The sequence below is a fragment of the Anabas testudineus genome, chromosome 7 (genome assembly GCF_900324465.2).
Source record: "Anabas testudineus chromosome 7, fAnaTes1.2, whole genome shotgun sequence".
In the NCBI taxonomy this organism is placed as follows: domain Eukaryota; kingdom Metazoa; phylum Chordata; class Actinopteri; order Anabantiformes; family Anabantidae; genus Anabas; species Anabas testudineus.
Window position 1 is genome coordinate 2,062,181 of NC_046616.1, and position 22,599 is coordinate 2,084,779.

The window sequence follows — 22,599 nt, forward strand, 5'->3', positions numbered from 1 at the left end:
GTGGGGGCTCCAATGAGATTTGCTGTGGGAGGCTGTGACACCCGGCCTCCTCTCTGGTCCGGCCCTTGGTGACAATTATATATATATTATTATATTTATATATGTATTTACAGTATAACCTCACAGAATTAGCTAGTTAGTCGTAGTAAACAAAGGTTTAAAGAAAACTACAAATACATTTATAAACGTATGTATTTATAAATCTTGTCAAATCATTGTTTACTGTGACCAACTGGTAAAAACTGTGTAAGGTTGTTCTGTCTGCTACAGGGAGATAACAGTGTTGTTGTTGAACCGTGTTGTTTTCAGTCAAAACTGCAGAAACTCGAAGTCTCTGATGCAGATATGAGGTCTGGAATTTCCTTATGTTAGGCGTCAACGACAGGCAGCGACAGACTGAGGAAGAGGAAAAGGTGAGGAATTCAATCAGGCTCGAACTTTGGTGATTTAAAAAGTACGAACGAAAAAGTTTTACTATAAATCTGATCATTGATGAGCAACATATAACACAGTAGAGATCTATACATGCTACAGTTGTGTCTTTGCTGATGTACAATAACACTAAATATAACCAACTCGTGATGATCTTTGTATAAACAGCTGATCACCTGCACACAGAGTGCATGCAAACACTAACGCATATAATCACACTCTTATTCTCATGTTCTATAGGGGTGTTTATGTACAGTATGTATATGACTTCTCTTATTTATGTGCTTATTTTTCTTATTAATTACTTGTTTGTTTTTTTTGTTTACACCACAAATGTTGTGTGAGTAGAAGAAATTAAATGAATATGTGAATAATTATTATTTTATTATTATTCTGAAAGTTACTTTAAAAGTTGTTCATAAGACACAAAACCACTTCCTTATTGAAGTACTAGTACTTTGTGCTCAAAGTACTACTTGGAGCATGTATTCCTAATATCCACATTTACAGTCTTCATCACTTTATTTTGTTTGTTTATTCTTTCACACTCCCTTTGTGTGTATTCACTGAACTTGAAGCTCCTACTTCATGTAATATCTTAAGAAACAGTGTTAGAGCAGCCAAACATCCTCACATTCACACACACTCTGCTGAGACTCTGTTCCTGTGTGGAAACAATGCACCAAAATAACCGTGGGAATGTGCATATGCTGGACCATGTGTGGTTTCAACAGCCCCGCTCAGCAGTAGGACTCAGGCCACTGGTTCTGGGTGTTGTTTTAATATTTGTCTTTCTGTGGAAGGTTTCCACATTGATCTGCTGTAACAGAACCAAGTCAGGGAGCTTATGCAACCCGCCGCTGATCACCTCACCATATTTCCACTGCTAGCACGAGTCAGAGGCCGGGAGTGGGAAGAGGGTTCAAACATGGAAGCAAGTCAATAGGCCCAGTGTGTATGAGCGAACTCCCCCTCAACAGCAATCCATCAGCACGGCCCTGAGAGAAAGTCACACATGTGTTTTTTTCTTCTGGAGAGGAAGCGAGAGGAGTGTCTGTGCATGTGACCTCAGAGGAAACCTGAAACTCGAGCCCTCCTCCCTTTTCGTGGCTCGCTCCCACATCTGCTCCCCTCTCCCCAACTTCTCCCCGAGACGCCCTGTGCTTCTCCACAAACAGACCAGTGTTATCACCCACCTCCCCAAGCCCGAGCTACACCTCACACCCAAGGACTTCACGGCACAGGTTCCCCCCTCAGCTCCTGGGAGTCAGCTGGGTCAGTTTCTGGAGGTAAGTGTCTCCGTTCTTCTGGGCTGAGCTGCTGCTGCTGCTGCTGCTGCTGCTGCCACGTGGTTTGGCAGCTGGAGGGTGTAAAGCTGTGAGAGAAGAGCAGAAGCTTTATCTGGTGGAGACAGATTATATACAGCTGGATCTAAGTCAGTCATTGGTAAACCCTGTATGTGTTGCTACTTAACTTCTTATAAATGAGAAAAAAGTGTGACAGAAATGTTGTTACTAGTTGTTTTTAAATGGATTATTCCTGTTGTGTTAAGTCTCTTTAACCATGTCAGGGGCAGTATTAAGAGTTTCTGAGTGGGGTGAGAAGTTTCTATTATAGTGTGTAAATTGGTAGATTGTTTATTTATTTTACTCTAATACACATTTGTGTTACCTAAACTTTATGTTACAACAGTGATGTAGAAACATTTGTCAACTAAGTGTAAATATGCATTCATGTTATGTGCATGTCTATAACCTTAACACAAAGTAGTAGCTGAATACTGCACATGAAAGAAAATATGAGTGTGTTACATAAGATGTAAATCTACACTTTCCATGGAAGGAAAATGGGGCAGGGCTGCATCGAGGCACACACTGTACACTATATGTTCCCTCTTACGTCACTGTGTGGCTGACTGTACTGTATATACCGTCAAAGGCAGGAGAAAACAGAATGCTACGCTGAGACCTGTTGAGTTTCTATAGGGCTGTAAAGATGTTTCAGAAGTCTTCGCATGAAGGTGGACTAATAATAATGATAATACATATGTGTATGGAATATAAAATGAATAATCCTAAATAAGACTATTAAACTAATTCAAAGATAGTTTAAAACTAACTTAAGAACAGATTTAACTGAGGACTCTGAGGTCGTTTGTCTAATTTCCAGCAGAAGGCTGTTCCAAAGTTTTGCACATCTGATCCCAAACGGTCTACTCCCATCCGTCTCCAGCCAGAACCTGGAACAGTTATCAGGTCTCAGTCTAAGATCAGGTCAGACAGCAACATGGGGCGAGGAACGGGCTGAAGAACAATAAAAGTTCAATATAAGGAGGGGAAATGTCCCATTTTAGCATTTAGTGTGAGCTGGAGCTGCTCAGTAGATTGTCAGACACTGGCTGAGGTGTTGCATGAGTCCAAGTGTCTCTAAACAACAGTCTGAGAAGGAGTTTTGCATCCTGGAGTGAAAGATTTCAATCTAGAAAAGCTCCTGCACCACTAACATTATGAATTCTCTGTGTGTCATTAAGTTGTAAGAATTTATAGAAATGTAATTATACACTTTCTCAGAGTGTGAGCGATGTTCAGATGGATAAAAACCTCTGTTCTGTGTTAAATCTGGTGCCGGAGTCAGGATGTGGTTCACCCAGCTCAGCATAGAGACTGGAAGCAACGAGAAACACAAACATTAACGCTAAAAACACAAACACTGGACAGAAATAACGCAGTCTTCACGTTGGTATTTTTGAAGTGTTTCTGCTCTTTATGCTAAACTAGGTTAACCTGCTCCAGCTCAGACTCAGTCTTAGCTGGCTAAGACTAAGTGCCTAAGTGTAGCTTCAAATATTCAACTCAACCCGTCCAGCGTGTATCCAAACATTTCATCCACACACTGTAAAACGTCTTTTTGTCTCGGATTTGTTGCACAAATAATAGTTGAACTGCAAACAGCACGTGCTGCTGCCACTGGCAAGAAACTCTAGAGCCTGATTGGTGCACGGGAAGGGTGGGTGCACCTGTATCAATAAGTCAGATACTGTCAGGTAGCAGCATGCGGCCACAGGAAAGTGCTTGACTTGGACTTTTACGTACTATATACAGCTGCTCTGCCACCAGCACATTAAAAGTTTTATCTATATTTAAAATGTCTTTGGTTTCTCTCCTGGAAAACTGAACAGATTTAGTAACGCTAATAAAAGGTGCACAAGGCCGTTTCAGTGAGAAATGTCCCTGTGTGTACTGTAGGTGTAGTATTTACAAAGTATTTACAAGTCCATGTGACAACTACTGTACCAGATGTCAGTGTTTGAGGAACCAGACTGTGTTTGAGCAGAGAGGTCACTCTCAGCCGGTTCCATGCTGACTGTCAGTCTGGGGGCTCAGAGAGGAGGTCTCCCTGAAACTCAACGTGTCTAGACACGGCTCGACTCTTCGCTGCAGACACACATTTACTTTTCACGTCAGTTTGGGAAATATTTTGGCACAAAAAGGGTCCAACGTGTTGTTTAAGATTTGGTTCTGTGTTAGCTCCACTTGCCAGTAAAGGGTTCTTCTCTTTTATTAAATATGATGATGATTTCACCATCGTGGACAGATTCCAGTGTAGCACAGGTAAAGTAGAATAAAACAGGTGTTAGACACTGAAGAACAGAGACAAAGAGGTGACGAGTTCGACTTCATGTCTAGCAGCTGGACTCAGTCCTAAATTGAGTCCAGACTTGACTGAGACGTGTGATTAATGGCTCATATGAGAGTCTTTTGGAGACGAGGCACCGAGCGTTTCTGTAGGAGGAAGGTTTGGACTTTCACAGTCCTCTGTTGATGCTTCAGTGGATCTGTGTGATACTAGAGGTGATACCCAAACAAAACATACAGGATTAGTAGGATTTCAAAATTCTTTCAAATCAAAGTCCAACTTACAAGACAACTATTCTAGAATTGGGAGTTAGTTTAATGTCAGCATTGAAGTCACTGCTAAACACTGATGTCGGGCCGTCAGTGAGCGTCTGTCCCTTCTGTCAGTTGGCCGTTGGCTGTAGTCTTTACGGTGTGTTTAAGTGCCACTTTTTTGGCCCAGATGACGTCGTAGTAGTACGGGAACATGTTGAACTTCACTGCACCCTGTGAGTGTCTGCCAATGCAAACTGTGGGCTCGTGGTTATTTGCTCAACTAAAAACCTGTGAAGGTGCACGACACCTGTCAAATGCAGGATTGATAACATTACAGATTATATTGTGTCATATCACAGCGTTGCAAAAAGCAAAGAGACGTATCTAAACGTTTTGCACAAACTGACTCCATACACTTTATTTCAGTTTCCATATTTATCTGTCGCATAATGCAACGAGGTAAAATCGTTAAAACCCAGTTCAGCTCTGCTCTTCAAGACCATGAAGTACTTCAGAAAAAACGAATAAAAGAATCGCAAAATCAGCACGGCAGATGCTGTAAGGACTTTAAATGTGTCATGTGAGTCATCTGTAACTGATTTACACATTTAATAAATCATTTCAGACATTTGGTACATTCAGACCAAACATGGACACATGCAGAGGGGTGTGTGTGTGACAGATGTGTACTTTGATACAGATTACATGAGGTGAAATGTAGTCGCTTGTGTAATTGTACAAACTGGGAGAAGAGCAGTAACAGATAATTAATCTTATTTAGCTAGTTCACCAGAGTGAATTCATTTAATATCAGACATCAGAATAAATGGATCAATTATATTTATATAATAAATGTTTATGTATCTAAAAAAGCAGCATTTTGTTTTGTGTCAACCAGAAAACATCAGTATTTTTAAGAGAATCTAATATGGATCTAAATAAAACAATAAAACATAGTGTGTTTCTTCTTTTTTCAGATTTCACCCTCCAATATTTCTTATAGTTTAAAAAAAAAAACATCCATCTACCTGAAGAAGTCACCTGTCATTAATATGGAACTGCCGAAGCTGTCGAATGGTAATCACCAGCACAATGTTGGACTGGAGGGAGGGTGAGTTTCCCCTTTGACTTTGTGGTAGATCAATGTTTCTGTTTGAAATCTGAAGTGTGGTGAAACGTCTTCTATTTGCTGTGGATGTTGCACAGAGTGTCACCAGAGGAGGAAAAGTTCCTGCAGCACAAGAGCGATGGAAAAAAAACACCTCAGTTCACAGATGTGAGTACGAGCGAGAGACAGAGGCCATGCAGCCTGTTCCTGCTCCACATGTGCTGTTATACTGTTCCACACTGTACAACTCACAGCAATGGACAGTTATTGTTCCAACTGTGCACGTTATGTGCACAATGGTGGAATCAGAAAAGTCACTGGACTAAAGTCTGCAGGAGGTAGAATTGATGCACTTGTTCACACAACTTAGCATCAAGATGACAGAGAGACATCATAGTTATATGTTGTTAGATGAGCTATAAACATAGGATTTTAAGATACTGGGTAAAGGAGGATGCACTTTCTAATTATAGGGAGTAAAGAATATACAAATAATGGAGGTTCAGGTTTTTTCCTTGTTGGTTTTGTACTGTCTAAACACACAGAAGGTGATATTAGTTTTTTACTTTTCAGTTTGAAGGTAAAACCTCCTTCGGGATGTCCGTCTTCAATCTGAGTAATGCCATCATGGGCAGCGGCATCCTGGGTCTGTCATACGCCATGTCGAACACCGGCATCGTCCTCTTCCTGTGAGTACCACAAACATACACATCTCAGAGTACACAGTACTGTTTTGTACTTCAGTAGTTCCCTGAAAGCAACAGACAGTAGACAAAGACACACACAAACACACACACACACACACACACAAACACACACAAACACACACACACACACACAAACACACACACACACAAACATACACATCTCAGAGTACACAGTACTGTTTTGTACTTCAGTAGTTCCCTGAAAGCAACAGACAGTAGACAAATACACACACACACACACACACACACACACACACACACACACACACACACACACACACACACACACACACACACACACGGGAGAAGACAAAGTCAATGTTACAGTAAGTAAATATTTCACAACACCTGGTTTCTGCTCGTGTCACATGTAGTTACGACATATAGAAAATCACTCGTTTTCATTATTCATCATGTTTCAGGTAGAAACACAACAGTCTCGATAATCACTGAACATTTATTATTATAATTACAGTACATGACTGATACACGTTGCTAGTTTCCAGCCTCTGGTTTTATTAGATTTCATATATTATGTAATACACACTCTCAGCAGGAACTTAGAATGAATCAATAACACGCTTGAATTATAATTATCAGCCAAGGACAACAGCACATTGTGTTTGTGCGGTTTAACAAACCCTCTGGCCTCATTCACTTCCTCTCAGGAGACTGATGTTCCAACAGTCTGAAACCAAAATAATACTAAAACTAATAAAACCAGTGGATGTTTTAGTTCATGTCATATAGAAGAGCAGCTCGAACAGGACCACAACCTCTGCTCCTGTAGTTTGAGTAACGTGACGACCTGAGCTGAAAAACGAATGATGTGTTGTTGCTCCAGTAGTTTTGAACTAAATCACAATATAAAAGACGCCGTTTTTCTAAATTATGCCCAAGAGATGTGTGAAAAGTTCCATTCCTGCTGTTTCACAGGGTCCTGTTGACTTGTATCGCCTGTCTCTCGTGTTATTCCATCCATCTGCTGCTACGTAGTGCTGGAGTCGTGGGTAAGAAGTCATCAGATTTAAGAAGTTTCCACCAGGCCGTCGTCTTTGAGACGTCCTCACTTCAGTCTTGTTATAGTCAACTACTCATTTAATAAGGATTTTCTTTTCCAGCTGCTTTGTGTTCAATTAAAGTTTTTACTCCATTAGTTTCTAAAACGTGATGGTTTGAGGTTCAGTGTGTACGTGTACAGTACAAATAAAACTGAAACTATTTTATTTATTGACAGTAAATTAACCGTTTTTTGTTTCCTTTCAAGATTTGTATTTAAAGTCTCACTTCACTGTGAACTATGACACATTTTTCATCATTTTGTAAAATCTTCAAATAAATAATACACAGATTTATTATTTATTCATTATAGTAAAAATACTATAATATAATATAGTAATATATATAATATATATAATATATAATAATAAATATATGGGACATTTTCCTGATTATACTTTTATTTAAGTAAGTGCTCTGTGCAGGTATTCGTGCGTATGAGCAGCTCGGCCTGAGAGCTTTCGGTCATCCAGGGAAGATTCTAGCAGCTGTCGTCATAACGCTGCACAACATCGGAGGTAAATAGGTGTGAAATTTGAAATGTGTATGTGATGTGAGTAGGTGGAGGAGGTGGAGGAGGTGCCAAATGGGGCCAAGTAGTAGCAAACGCTTCTCCTTCAGCTGTGTTTTCTTTCTTCTTCACCTGCAGCCATGTCCAGCTACCTGTTCATCGTGAAATACGAGTTACCACTGGTGATTCAAGCTTTCCTTGGTCAGACCTCCAGCTCTGAGTGAGTTCTGCTAACAGCTCACAACTCCATTAAACACATAATTAACAAGAATGTCTCAACACCACCAGGTGAGCTGTTCTTTTTATGGTATGTGAATCAAACCCAGACGACTCGCGTCACTGTGTGCACGCTGTGCACTGGACGTACAGAGGATGTCATTCTTCTTATCTCACTCTGGGAAAGACAAACAAGCATATTTACCAAATGTCAGACCGTTCCATTAAACCTGCTCGTTATGTAGACGTACTGAAGGTCACTGTTCACCATGCACTGTGCTAGAAATCCCATAAAAGTGCCCTAAAGGATCTCATGATGCCTCCTGCACAAAATCAGCAACATTATCACTGTTGTGAAGATCATTAGTTCTATAGTGTTTTTAATGGGAATTCAGCTACGTCGAGCTTTTATCTGTATCCATCATCCAAACCACTTGTTGTCTCAGGGTTTGTGAGAGCCTATCACAGCTGTCATTGACTTTTAATTTTAAATACAACTTGCATACCTAATTACTTTAGTTTTCTTTGTGTGTATTTTTACAGTGTGGCATAAGTACTTTTACTTCAATAAAGGATCCGAGTACTTCACTCCACCACTGGTAAACAGTGGACACATGCAGGTGCCACTTGTCGTGTGTTGGGGCAGGAAAGAAAAATGAAAACATCCATTCGACTTCTTGTTAAATTGTGATTTAACAATAGTTTCAACCTATTTGTGACCATTGCTTACTGTTTGTGTCTCGTGTTCTGCACCTAGCGAGTGGTTCATGAATGGAAACTACCTCATCATCATCGTCACTGTCTGCGTCATCCTCCCTCTGGCCCTGATGAAACACCTGGGTAGGTTACAACCAGTCAAACTCATCGCATTCAGCCGCTCCTCGGAGTTGTGGTTCAGCATAGTTGGTTATTAAAGGAGAGATTAAATGCAAAACAGTGTGTTAAACGACATCAAATAAGACAGGGTTGGTTGGTTACAGAGCTGCTGTACAGTTCGTGTTAGGATTGTCTGATACGAAAGGACAAATTGTTAGAGCGACTTGCAGTGACTGAGGTGAGGGACGCATGCAGACAGACTGTTAGATAAGGGGAGTTTGGCAGAGTGTGAGGGAGGAGGTCTTCTTCACTGAACGTTTGCCAAAGAACAGAACAAATACATGTGCTTCCACACAGGTGCAATTAGCCGGCAGTAATGTTCTTTATCAGGTATAAAAATCGGAAACTGGGGTCAAAAACACACATTTGATTACCGTTGTGCTCGTGTGTTACTGTGACATGATATGAAGGGAAAAAAGGAAAATGTTGATGTGACATGATCACGAGAAAGTGTGAGAAAGAACAGTCTGATGAAATATTATAGGAGAGCGACAGAGCATGAACCCCCTCAACATACAGGAACAGACATGAGAGCTGGAACAGCAACACTTGACAGAGATGTGTTCACATGTGAGGTCGACAACTCACTGAGACTCTTTATGTTGATTCTTTTTTAGATGTGTCACAAGATTCAAATAAGCCGAAATAAACTCAAACAGCACTTGAATGACATTTAGGTTTGGAGCTGAGTCTGAGGCTTGTTTTCTTGTGTCTGCAGGTTATCTTGGTTACACCAGTGGCTTCTCTCTCACCTGTATGGTCTTCTTCCTCATAGCTGTGAGTTGTCACACATACTCAGACACTGTTAGTGGACAGGTGGTCTAAGTAAATTCAGTTTTAGTGATAGAATCATTCAAATAAAGATCAGAGTCGACCCTCTTTACTTTGTATCAGCATAATCTGTAGACACCCATGAGCATACACTGCATAAACTTTGTGCTTATGGTGCAGAGCACAGTATGTTGTCTTGTTACCTCCTAAAATTTGCTTTCTCTGTCACATCAGGTCATCTACAAGAGATTCAACATTTCTTGTCCTCTGGAAGTGTTTGGAAACTACTCTGTGCACACAGAAACCCCAGAGGACACGTGCACCCCCAAATTCTTCACCATCAACCAAGAGGTGAGAGATGAAAACTTGTAACTGACTAAACAAACTTCATTTAGGATCAGACGTGTCCAGAGGGCTGTGGTCTGATCGCGTGTGTGGTCAGGAACTATTTGTGGGCATGTTCTGAGTTCATGTGCTTCCGGGAAATAGTGAACTTCCTGTCACTTGATTTGCAGACGGCTTACACCATCCCCATCCTGGCATTTGCATTTGTATGTCACCCTGAAGTGCTCCCCATCTACACCGAACTGAGAAAGTAAGATGCACACGTTTTTCCACATGAAATATGCAGCTGCCTCTCTGGTACATATTCATTCTTGCTTTTTAAAGTTGCTCCATCTCCAAATTCTGAAGTCACAAAAAGGCAACGTAGCTAAAAGAAATCAGTCAAGTTCAGAAACACAAGCAACCAGAAGGTGAAACTAACAACCTGTTTATCCAGATTATGTTGAAGTCAAACTGTGGCCATAAAAACAAGTAATGTTCATTATAGATACGGTATAAAGCCTGGTGCTGCCAAGTATCTGCTCTTTGCTTGGGTATGATAGGATTCAAGAATGTTTTAAAGATGCACGAAGTCACAGAGTGACTGAACCTGGTGGTGTTAGATAAGTAGACGTAACAGCTCGACTACTGCTCCAGCTGTGGCCAGCAGATGAAAAACTACGATGAACTCAGCAGCAGCCATGTTTCTCGCTCTCCTCTCTGTGCTATGCTGCTAAAACATGTGTCCTCCTGTTCCCCTGAAGCCCGACCAAGAGGAGAATGCAGAATATTGGCAACGTTTCCATCCTGGGGATGTTCATCATGTACTTCCTTACTGCCATCTTTGGCTACCTGACCTTCTATGGTGAGAGTAACATCAGTTCAAGTCAACTGCCAAACGCAGTTTAATGACAGAGAGAAGTGACGGGCGCTGTTTCTGTGTGTTGGTGTGTAGATAACACTGAAGCCGAGCTGCTCCACACCTACAGCAGGGTGAATCCCCTGGACGTCCTGATCCTGTGTGTGCGTCTGGCTGTCCTGGTGGCCGTGACTCTGACTGTACCCGTCGTTTTGTTTCCTGTGAGCACAAGTCTGGTCTTTATGCACATGTCCATCTGACACCACAGCACTAATTCCATCGGCTGCCTGGAGATATTTCAAATTAAAAGCTTCACAGGAAAGGAGAGCATGTTTTAATATGGAACATCTGTGCAGACAAACATCTGTGCATATTTTAATTAAAACTGCTGAGAACCGTACGGCACAGGAGATGTTCTGATGCTGATGATGCTCCGTGTCTGTGACAGATCCGTCGTGCCCTGACGCAGCTGCTCTTCCCAGGGAAACCGTTCTACTGGCTGCGCCACATCATCATCGCCATGTGTTTGCTGTTTGCCGTCAACCTGCTCGTCATCTTCGTTCCCAACATTCGAGACATCTTTGGCATTATTGGTAAGACTAAACAAAAATGGTATCTGTAAAATAAAAACTAGCTTTATAATAATAAAAAAGGTAATTAAATCACATTTTAAAATAACTTTATTTTATATAATTATTTAAATAATTCATATTTTTTTATTATTATAAAGCTAAATAATTTTTTTAATAATTATTTGATGAATAATTATTAATTAATGAATCTTATGTAATAAAACTTTCCTTTGATGTAGTAAATTACAGATCGCTAATTACAACTACATTTTAACCATTTTAACATTTTTATGTAATTATCTGAAAATTTTTGCACATTAGATCATATTTTACTGAATTACTGTAAATTATTTATATTTTTTAAATTTATATTATATATAGTGTGTATTATATTAGTTCTAGTAATTTCGTAAAATAATATTTTCCGTCAGACATGGTCTGAAAGGAAAACTGATTAATTATTAGTAACTTTTTTCTACTAATATTGTTTTAATAGTGGACAAATTCCCAGATAACTTCCTTAAAAAATGTTTCACTCACTGTAATTTTTGTTTGTATAATTTCATGGTATTACTATGGAATTGCACCATCCTAATAGTGACCAATACCACATTTTTATGGTACATTTTAAAGTTACAGCCAAGAGCTTTGTCTTAGGGAAATCCTGTTGCACCCTTAAATTAATAATGGTGTCTCCTGTGTGTGTCCAGGAGCAACCACTGCTCCCAGTTTGATCTTCATCCTTCCTGGACTGTTCTACATCCGCATCATCCCCACCGACCAAGAGCCCATGAACTCCAGACCAAAGATACAGGTACGTTCATATGAGCCTGAGGGATCTCACTCAGAAACTCATCAGCTGACAGTTACAAGAACAACAAAGTGAAGCCCAGTGATTCTACACTGACGTACCTGCTTTGGTTTTCAGGCTGCGTGTTTCACAGCACTGGGTTTTATATTCATGACCATGAGCCTGACGTTCATCGGAATCGACTGGATGAGTGGAGAGAAGAGAAATCTTGGTGGCCATTAAAGTGCAAACCCACCCTGCCCCGGCCCTACAGCCCACCGCTGCGCCCCTGCTCCAGTCCTCTGGATGGAAAGCAAGATTCAAGCTCTTGCTGGAAGCTGCTGGGCTTTAGTGGGACTGTTTTCATTCATCATTAGGACAAACCATTCCTGTCGTATGTTGAGAGGAGCCCGGTTTTGTTGCGTCACCCCACCCAGGTTGACATTTGCCGCCAGGTTCCATCACAGGTGGTGATGAACATGTCGACCACGGAAGCCCCTCGACCACAAACAGCTATTTGCCTTCATGTGGTTTCTAACTAATGCAATATTAAAAACAAACTGTGCAAATGCCTTAAATGCAAAATGTTTAATTATCCACAAAGTTTGGTGCTGCTGGTGGTGCTTGAATAAAAATTCTATTTAAAATCGATCCCATCATGGTGTTTAACACTGTAGTCCAACTTTTCCTGCTCAGAGAGCCACAGTTTGAACTAGCTAAACAAATGTGTTGGGATAATTCACCTCATGTGATGTGTTGTGTACTGTAATTCTGCAGATCAGTATTTGGAGTCCGCTACCCAAAGTATGACGTTATGTTTATGCAACTTTGGACCAATTAATTCATTTGTGAATATTGTTTAATAAATATTTGCAAAAGATTCGATGCCTAATTCATTTTTGATTTGACACGCAAGAGATTTTTTTTTTTTTTTTTTTAATGTATTTTTAGGCATTACACATGGTGCTTACATAACCGCTGAGGAGCATATTAATCAGCTCGTTTTTCTGGCGTGATCTTCAATACGTCTTCCTACACAGACCACCGCCACTCCTTTTTTCTTTATAACTTAAACCACAATGGGAAATTGAAAAATGTTATAATTGAGTTGCTATAAGTTTCAAACTGACACCGGATTTATTCTTTTTATCCTATAAATTAAACATTGCAGACAGAATTAGATTTTCCTGTGTAATTTCAGACTCCTTTAGGACCCTGGACACATACTTCCACTATTCATCATCAATAAGAGCTGATCTTCAAGTTTGTAAGGCATCTTTATTTAAGCTGGTGCCACACATACAACAATACTCTGCTGATGGGGCTCGGCGGTATTAATGGACTACATTCAAATGCCATTCACTCAGCATTATTAAGTTCAACTATAATCATGTCAACAAATAAACAGCTGATGTCTGCAACATGATGGAATGATTATTGTATTAAAAGTTGTAAGATTTGATTTTAATCAATATATATTATGAAAACATGTCATACAGAAATATGAATAGCTTTCCATTAGAACAGAACAGCTGTGACAGCACTTTCTGCTGTCCAGTGTGAACTAGAGAACAAACTCTCAAAGAGCACGTCCAGCCACAAAAATCCATATGAAATGAAAAACTAAGTCTTCTCCATCCAAACATACTGGTTGTGCATTAAAATGCCAGATTAGTTTTCATACAAAAATCAGCTCGTCTTTCTCAAAAAGCAGATCTCCATCAGCAACAGGGTGGTGTTCATGAACAGCAGTCTCTTCAGTGTGGTACCTGGAGTGCTGCTTCAGCCCCTTCCAGCTCCATGTGTGGCTCCAAGTTTTACTACGTCAGACTCGGCAGCAGAGCAGAACAGACCGGGGAGCACTTCAGCCCTCTCGGACTTTGGCAGCGAGTGCAGCATTCTCCTGTCGAATGGCCTTGTAGTCGTCCAGGATCCTCTCCAGGTTGGCCACAGTTTTGTTCCCATTTTCTGTCTCAATCTGTGGAAAAGTTTAGACGCACATGTAATACACATGTTGGCTTTTTGTGTTTCCAATACACAGATGCTGCACATCTGTGATTATTAAAGCTAACCATGAATTATGGAGGCTGTAGTTTGTGCTGCAGTTGAACTGCACAGCATTATACGGAAACGTGTTTCTGACATTTAGCCTAGAATTAATCAATGGGTTCGACAAAATAAGAGAAAGCCCTGTAAGTATAACAGAGTCAGAAAATGGTGTAGTAGGAATATTATCAAATTATAATAAGACTAATATCAAGATACATAAAACTGTGCACTCCTTAAAGCTGCGTTGTTGTTTTACATTTCTACACGATATATGTAAAAGTGTAGGTCTTCCTGCCAGCCACCAGACTTAGCTGGTCAAACCACATCCTGCCGCAGTATTTCACGCAGTCCTACCTGCTCCTCTAGATCACGAATCTCTCTCAAAATTGTACCAGTGTCCTCGATGGTCTGGATCAGCTGATTGCAGTTCTACAGAGAAAAGAAAGATGCAAAGATGAAACGGAGCATGTTCTCTAATCACAACAACAAGTAAAAATTCTGTGTAAGAAATCCTGACAAACACGATGACGTACTTCATGCAGAGCAGCCAAGTACTTGTAGGATTTGCGGACGGATTCATCTTTCTTGGCGTCCTACATGTGGAAAGAATGAAATCAACACATACATGAACATACAACCATTTAATAACTGTACAGGTCCTGTTGCTAATCTATTGAATTTATAATTGAATTTATCCATGAAGATGAAGCAAAACACATACATTAGTATTGTTAATGTAAAGTTAGATCCAAGGGTCAGTCACTAAATTCATTCAAGGGTTCATTTTTACAGCTGCGTCCATTTCAATCCTTGTATACATCTGAGAATTCAACATCAAAACATAACATTCCCTCTGTAGAGCCAGTGTCAGTTCTGGGCTACTCCTCCATGAAAAGGGACTCACTCCAGATATAAAAGGCTCATGCTAAGCTTTCATTTCATTATGTTCTCGTGTCGGCAATAAATGAAAACGGAGCACAACAAAAGTTCTGATTAACAAAGAAAACCTCTGCTACCTTAAAGACCAGCTCATCAGTCACAGCAAAGGTCCGGTCCAGCTTTCCTGTCAGGCTGTTTATCTCCTTCTGGAGCTCCTTAGTGTCTGACAAAATCTGCCATCAGAAGTCAACACAGGTTTAAGGAGGAATGTCGATAAACAAGCAGAAATTCAAAGCTCGAACCATCTGACGGCAGCAATCCACCTGGAATTAACTGCCGTCCTTTTAAAATTGTTGCTTTATATACTTCTGTTGTTTAATCTAACAAATTAGATTCATCTATCTCAATATTTGCTGTACAAACAGCCTCTGTCTATAGACATTTAAATATAAAAACATCTACAATCAAAATCTGTCTACGTTTGAAGTCTATTTTCATTCTTGCTTCTTTATGTATCAGTAACATTCACAAATAATTTTTTAACCTCACCTTTGTAATTTCCTCCTTCTGTTTCTTGATGTTGCTGACGATCTCTAGAATCCTTTGAGTGTACGCTGATCGAGACACGTCCTGAGGAAGGTTTTCTAACTCTGTTACCTAAGAAAACAAGTGCAACATAAACAATCACACATTTTAAACATTCATCATGTTGCCAAAGATAATTAACTGTGCAAACAAGTCCACTACCAACTCAGGGACAGAATTTCAAACAAGCCTGTGCCAACTAACTTAACTGGAGAGTACACCTGTGTTGGGATAATTCACCCATATAATACACCCAAAGATCAGCTGACAGCACTTTCAGAAGAGACATAGAGTCAGTCCATTACCAGCTGCTTGTATATTTCTTCCTTCTTCTTGGCTTCCTCTGTCGACACGCGGATTTTGTCGTGCAGAGACTTGATTTCAGACAGCTTTTTGGATGACTCGAGCTGAGGAAAATTAAGAAAATTAACAGAATTTAAATTAGTTTTAGGTTTTAAAAAGTAACGAAAGTGTTGAAAAAGATCCTTTTAATATCAGATTGAGTGTAATTTAATATTAGCCAAAAAATGATAAAAACCAGGAGAGATTCAATGGACTACAATTAAATATCACATATTAGTGCTTTATTAACCTGAATTTCCAATTAAAGGTTATCTGTAAACTCTGTCAAATCTGTAGAAATCTGTTTCCTGCTTGTTGAGTCTTGAATCACTACGTTGGTTTTTGTTTATTTGGCGTTGGGGGCTTTCAAAACTTGGATAAAACTGAATTTTGTCTTACAGAACTAAGGCACAAGACCGTGGATGTCCACTTACATCCTGGTTGCTACAGATTTCTTTGAGTCTGCGGTGCTCGTCAATGAGCGGAGCGCGGTGTTTCTCCCACTGAGAGGCCAAATTCACCACCCGCTTGGCACTGGCCTCCACCTGATCCTGGAGGAAGGAGCACACAGGTTTCACCAAATCTGGATTCGACATGTCTGCATATGTCAGAGATGCGCCTCAGCCCTCCTACCTGAAGCTTCAGCAGGTTGTTGTCTGCGTCTGGTAGCAGGTCGATCGTTTTCTTCTTCACCTGCATCTTCTCATCTTCGTCAGAGTTTCTCAGCTCTCGCTGCTTCAACTCATCCAACACCTGCAACGTATCACACATGAAGCGTCAATCATCCGTGTTCATTATGCTCTTTTCGGACACATGGCTGTTGCTGCTGCAGATATTACTCCTTTAATCAATGAATCTGGCCTTGTGTCACCCTCCAAGTCTTTCACATAACAAATACATTGAATAAGTGACCAGTTGTGTCAGTAGCTTACAATAATTAAATTACGTCTAGGCTACTGTAGGACATTAGTCTGTTAAGCCTCTGACACACCAGGTCAGCTGTCGGCCTAGTTGTTGCAGTGTAACTTGCATTTTTGGCACCTGTAGATGGCTTTTCAGTCGATTCAGCAGCTTCTTATCAGACATATTCTTAGCTATACGCTGCCTGGCGAGAGCAGAAGTGATGTGAAAATGGTTCTTGTGACTAAGTGAGCAATGTGATGCAGCTAAGGTGTGAGCATGTGTTTCACCTGTGTATTAGTCACAGTCATGTGCTTCATATCTGCTGTAAGCTGGTCGACATCACTGCAGAGTTGCTGGAGCTGCTGCTGAAGTGAAGCCAGCTCCTCTTGTTGACGGAGCTGGTTATCGCCCTCTGACTGACGCCCAGTAGGGATGGTGGGGGTTAATGCTGCAGACTCCTGGAGGACACACACACACACACACACACACACACACACAGCAGTTAAACACTGTCACTGCAGAGACATTTGTTTTTAACCGAGCTGTTCTGTTGCCTTTTTTTGTGGTGGAGTGGTTCTCACCTGTGTGAAGGTGAACTTCTGTGTGTGGGTGAAGTGGGTGCCCTTGGTCAGGATTTCCCCTGAGGGGGCAGAGCCTCTGAAGGCCTGCAGCAGCTCACTCAGGTCCGAGGTGGAGCGAGGACCACTGAAGGAATTGTCAGGAGAAGACAGTGCAGCAGAACGCAGCTGCTCCTTAATGCGTTTATGCAGCCGGGTCAGTTTCCTGGACCGGTACTCCTGTTTAGCAGCAGACAAACTATTTAAACACGAGATGTTTTGTAATATATTGTTAAGCAAAGTATACATCTATATAAATGCATATCAACAGGAAAATCCAGTGGCAGAAAGGGCACAATTGCTCCATTTTCTAGAATAACTGAGGTTCAACATCTGCTGATTGGAGTTTTAATGACAGCACCAAGGATGATATGACTGCAAAGAGTGAAATGACGTGCCTGTGGAGTGAGGCGAGACAGGAGTCCCTGACTGTTCCACTCATTGTCCCACTCCTGAGCAGCAGTCAGCTCAGCTGTGTGCTGCTCCATTATGGACGCCACCACAGAGGCATGATGGGAAGGCTGGGCGGTCACAGGAGGAAGAATGTCTCGCTGGTATTTCTTCAACTCTGAAATCACAGCACACATTTTACTCCAATTACCTCTGCATTTGTCTTTTGTGATGCAGTCAACAGTCGAACTCCCTGCACAGACCAGACTACCAGCTCATAACAAACTGCAGCAATCAGAGCTCACAAGAAATCATCTTACATGAGCTACATGTGCAAAGGGAAGCCTACCTTTCATGTGCTTCTTTGCGGGGGCTTTATTGCAGTATGGTAAACTGAGGGGCTGAACATGGAAGCTGTGCAATGCTCCTGAACCCTGAACAGAAAAGTAAAGAGTCAGAAATCAACACTTTCTGCTGCATGTCACCAACTATACAGTAAATTAAAAGGTAAAAAAACAAATTTTGTTGAATGTGCAAGTAAATGTATGTACAAGTATTATACTTGTGCTTTACCTGCATTACATTACAGGTACAGTCCTGGAGGTTCGTTCAGTACTTAAGTGTTTCATTCAATCATTTAATTAAATTTGTTCATTATTTAATCCATATTTCAATTTAAAGGTTTATTATTGATCTGCATAAGGTCACTGACACAGCAGACTCAGCTTATGAAGGTCTTGCTTCTTTTTATTTCAATTTACATTTTTTCTTCTTGTTAATACTATGATATTCATGTGCCTCAGCTGTGGCTGTGCACAGCTAATGTTGTTGTTGTTGTGATTGATCTTTCGTATTAATGCTTTAGTTCAAAAATTGAAAAAGTTTTCATTTTTCCTGAACAAAGTCTCTGCTGGCCCTGACTCCTGCCACTGTCGTATCACAGCATCAGATTGCTGGCTACCTCTTTGTTCATATTTTCCAAACTAAATGGTGAGTCACTGTGTGAGCAGCTTCACAGTGTAAATAAACAGAAGTTACATATGCAGCTAGTCTGACTCATCTAAATCAGCTGGATTTGCCATGCACAGGTTAGTGTTAGAATTGATCCACAACAAAATGCAATTTTAAAGAGTTTACTTGTGTTTCACCGTGCAGTGGCAGTCTGCAGTTTGTGGGCAGCCAGGGCACAGCCAGCTGAGCTCTAATTGCAGCAGCGATGGCTCTCTGGAGGACCGCGGATTTACCTACAGGACAAGAATAAGAAGTGTATCTAAATCTGCTCTTATCGAGGTAATATGTTTTCTTAGAAAATGCAACAGAACCATTTTCTTGGACCCCATTTTGATTTCTTATACATCACAGATCACATTAATATTCGTTTCCTGTTTCATATACAATCATGTTGTGTGTATAGTACCCGTCGGCTGATCTGAGGCCTCCGCACTCTCTCTGGGCAGCTTCTCCACCAGGAACATGAGCAGAGAGCGGATCTCCGGCTCATTGCTGTAGAGAAAAGTCTGGTAGCCTATCTCTCCTTTATAACCAATGTCCTGCAAATCAACATGATATATTAGAAATAATACTGTGGTCACTTGAGCTTTACTTGTTAGGTTTTCTTTCAATTATTTCACAGTGCATTACATTTACTGGCTGTCATTAATGCTAATGGTGGTAAGCTTAGACCTTATAGTGGCAACTTATGACATATTGTCACAATTTGTTGAAGCCCATTTGCATAAAAAAAACTGTGAGTGTGTAGAATGAAGATGTAAACAAAAGTTTATTTATTCATAGGTGTTTTACCTGACAGGCCTGTGCCAGACTCATGCCCACTCTAAAGCGGGCAGACATGCCTGGAGGAAGGGAGGTGGGCAGAGCACTGCCTAGACCTGGATCGATCACTCGGATACATCTGACCACTGCCTCCACTATCAGCTCACTGCTGAACTGTTTGACACTGTCGATCTCCTCACTCACCTCCCTGTGGATCACAAATCAAACGTTAAGACACTGTTTGGCAATATGCACATGTATTCAAATTTTAAACTGTAATACCTCATTTTTATTTTTGCCTTTATTGTTTTTTATGTGTATAGCCTACAACTGTGCCCGGTGGCTAAACTGATATAAGCCATGATGTCCTAGAAACTCTTTGTAGTTGTCTGTGATACAGTTTTGTGGTGAATCATCTAAAACCACCCTGACTTTTCAAAAAGTCATCCTCCAGAAGTCCTTTGCAGACATGAGACTGAACCTGACAGAATGAAGACTATCCCAGGAAAACCCCACCAGTCAGGCCTTTATTTTATGTTATATGCAGAACAGCATTTAAATGTCCCTGAGAATATGACAAAAAAGTTTGTCAAGACAAAGCTTTAACTCATAACCATAACGATGCACTGCTAATCAGTTGGCTACTATCATTGCTTCAGTGTAGGATGGTGGTGGAAGCATCATGGAAATTTCTTAGCAGCATGGAGAGGGAGACTGGTCAGAGATGAGAAGTATAAATGTGGAGAGTAAAGAGAAAGTCCAGAAATAAAAGTCTGCTTTAGCGTGAACTGACATCACATGTGCAGTAAACAGTCACATGAAAATCTACTTAGCGAAATTAACTGGCATGGTATTTTCAAAAACAGGAGGGGACAGGAAGCAGCTTGGGGTTGTAAAAATAACCCAAGAGACAAAGCATGACTACAGGGATAACAAAAGCATTTCACAAAGTTGTAAATTAAACAGCTTTGGAGCAAACATTAACCCTCTATCACTGTCCTCACACAAGTTAAGGTTCAAGTCAAGCCTGATTGTATTTAAAGGGTGGTGGTGCATGGCAGAACAGAATTACAATGATTCCTATATTTAAAAAATATAACTGTAATAAATATACATTTTAGAACAGACACAAATAAGAAGATTGTACAAGAAAAGGAGCCGCAGTTTAAGTGCTGCAGGTACATTGCACAACGTCTGTCTGTTTGATCCGTGTGTGAGTGTGTGTGGCAGCATGTCTATTGCACAAATATGTTAATTGGTGTGTACATGGAGGATGTCATTTACCACAACTGATCTACTGTTATGTTGGTTAAAGATGGACTAAGGGAGTAAAATACCAGTTTTAAGGGGCTTCTGAGCTTAAAGAAATTGTATATGTTGGTGGGAATGAGTAGCATACAGCTAGAAAAATGAATATGTGGACTTAATGAGTCCCTGTAGAAAATCATCATAGAAGCTTTGGCAAAATACTTAATCATGGGTCTGACTGTGCTGTAAATGGCAGATTGAAGTTGTTATTTCTAATACATCTGCAGGACTTTCTACATGATGTATTCGTGTGTCATTATGGGTTGTTGAACGTAGACTGAGAAGCATAAGTTGCACCTGTATTAATTTAAACTCGAAGTCTGCAAAAAGCTCTGGGTTAGGAAGCTACTGATACTGATCACCATATGCTGAATTTGCTGTTGACGCTACAGTTAATTACTCCATGTGTTTCTGACTTAAAGCAGACACTGTATTAGCCTAACGTGTATTTAAGTTGTCACTGTGCACAAACCTGAATGACTTAATAAACGCTGCTGGTACTTACGTGCCGACTTGTCTGAGGGCGTGAATCAGGATTTTGTCCACTTCCTCCATCGCTGTAGCTTCACTGAAGATACAAAAATGCTAACAGGTGGGATCACAGTAATGCATCGAGTACTAGCAGGTGTAATAATAACATCAAATTAGCTGATATTAGTGTGGGTTTCCCATAAAAAGCAAGCTACACAACTAGCTTCCATCTTCTGTTAGCTAGGAGCTAGCTGCTAGCAAGGCTGCTACTGGCTGCTAATCAACAAGACGTCTCCACCGCATTTGAAACGCTGTGCTACAAACAAGCTTTTCGTAAAAGGCTCAGCTGTATTTCCTAATTAAACATTTCAGCGCTGTCTGCTGCTTCAGACGTAGCAAATCTGACATTTATGGCTTGTCTGGTGTGGAAATGAAGTAATAAGAGAATGTAGCAGCGGAACTGGGACGTCGAGTTTTCTGTCGGCTTGTTGTTGCCGAGAGCGAATGAGCGAGCGAGTAACTAAGAAATACACTTCCCGGCATGCACCGCAAAACACAATCTCATGACCGGAAGAGTGCTGTGAAGTTGGTCAGCTGCAGGTTGGGATCACGAGGACTGGAACATTGCAAAATAATAATTGCTGAATTTTCTTAACAGTGTGTTGTTTGTGAACCACAACCTGCAAATAAAACCATAAAAATACACGATATTGTTTGTGTGTTCTATTTCCTTTTATGCTATTTAAAGTGTATCTGATTAAGAATAAAGTCCAAACCCTGCCTGAGTGTGAACATGGAGATAGTTCATGTCCAGGTGAATCATTATTACAATGAAAAGCGACTTTTTAATGCAAATATTTAGATAAAAATTTACCTTTTTCCACACGTAGGCTATTTACGACTGTACTGTGTTTATGTTTGTTTATGTGTACATCCATCTGCCTTTCCCAGTCCACAATAGGAGTTTCTTTATTCTTCGTCTGTTTCAGTTTTCTTGTTCTCATTTTGTGCAGTTTGGTGAAATTCTCTACGTATGGATGTTGATAAATCCCTCCATCCCAGATCTGTGTCTTAAAAAAGACTTACCAACATGTAGTTAGAAAGATGTTAGAAAACAGACCACAGGAGTAGTGAGGTTATGCTTTTGGGTCCCTCTATAATGTATTT

At 40.6% G+C, this 22,599-nt stretch overlaps 2 protein-coding genes across 2 annotated transcripts; one reads left to right on the forward strand and one right to left on the reverse strand.

The window, feature by feature from the left end:
• The first annotated feature begins 286 nt into the window (after positions 1–286).
• LOC113167101 (sodium-coupled neutral amino acid transporter 3-like) lies at positions 287–12,983 on the forward strand. Its single transcript, XM_026367490.2, has 17 exons — positions 287–413; positions 1,323–1,721; positions 5,300–5,433; positions 5,529–5,598; positions 6,004–6,119; positions 7,074–7,147; positions 7,622–7,714; positions 7,846–7,927; positions 8,681–8,763; positions 9,518–9,576; positions 9,805–9,921; positions 10,086–10,165; positions 10,659–10,759; positions 10,850–10,974; positions 11,202–11,346; positions 12,036–12,139; positions 12,254–12,983. The coding sequence occupies exons 1-17, from the start codon at positions 366–368 to the stop codon at positions 12,356–12,358; spliced, it is 1,935 nt and encodes a 644-aa protein (XP_026223275.1). The 5' UTR covers positions 287–365; the 3' UTR covers positions 12,359–12,983.
• A 390-nt stretch (positions 12,984–13,373) lies between these two features.
• On the reverse strand, positions 13,374–21,924 carry ccdc22 (coiled-coil domain containing 22). Its single transcript, XM_026367491.1, has 16 exons — positions 21,467–21,924; positions 19,684–19,861; positions 19,298–19,430; positions 19,018–19,124; positions 18,230–18,314; positions 17,889–18,058; positions 17,455–17,670; positions 17,161–17,331; positions 16,604–16,723; positions 16,405–16,521; positions 15,934–16,035; positions 15,593–15,700; positions 15,181–15,276; positions 14,698–14,757; positions 14,519–14,593; positions 13,374–14,093 (listed from the first exon to the last, which is right to left on the reverse strand). The coding sequence occupies exons 1-16, from the start codon at positions 21,514–21,516 to the stop codon at positions 13,980–13,982; spliced, it is 1,902 nt and encodes a 633-aa protein (XP_026223276.1). The 5' UTR covers positions 21,517–21,924; the 3' UTR covers positions 13,374–13,979.
• Between the last annotated feature and the right edge of the window lie 675 nt (positions 21,925–22,599).

What these genes read in the sequence shown, in the direction of transcription:
- LOC113167101 (XM_026367490.2), top strand. Translation starts at nt 366, where the DNA reads ATGTTAGGCGTCAACGACAGGCAGCGACAGACTGAGGAAGAGGAAAAG. An exon ending in AGCTGGGTCAGTTTCTGGAG is followed by an intron (nt 1,722 to 5,299) that starts GTAAGTGTCTCC and finishes TTCTTTTTTCAG; the next exon opens with ATTTCACCCTCCAATATTTC. An exon ending in TGGTCTTCTTCCTCATAGCT is followed by an intron (nt 9,577 to 9,804) that starts GTGAGTTGTCAC and finishes CTGTCACATCAG; the next exon opens with GTCATCTACAAGAGATTCAA.
- ccdc22 (XM_026367491.1), bottom strand. Translation starts at nt 21,516, where the DNA reads ATGGAGGAAGTGGACAAAATCCTGATTCACGCCCTCAGACAAGTCGGC. An exon ending in GGCCTCAGATCAGCCGACGG is followed by an intron (nt 19,125 to 19,297) that starts GTACTATACACA and finishes CTTGTCCTGTAG; the next exon opens with GTAAATCCGCGGTCCTCCAG. An exon ending in CGCAAAGAAGCACATGAAAG is followed by an intron (nt 18,059 to 18,229) that starts GTAGGCTTCCCT and finishes CTGTGATTTCAG; the next exon opens with AGTTGAAGAAATACCAGCGA.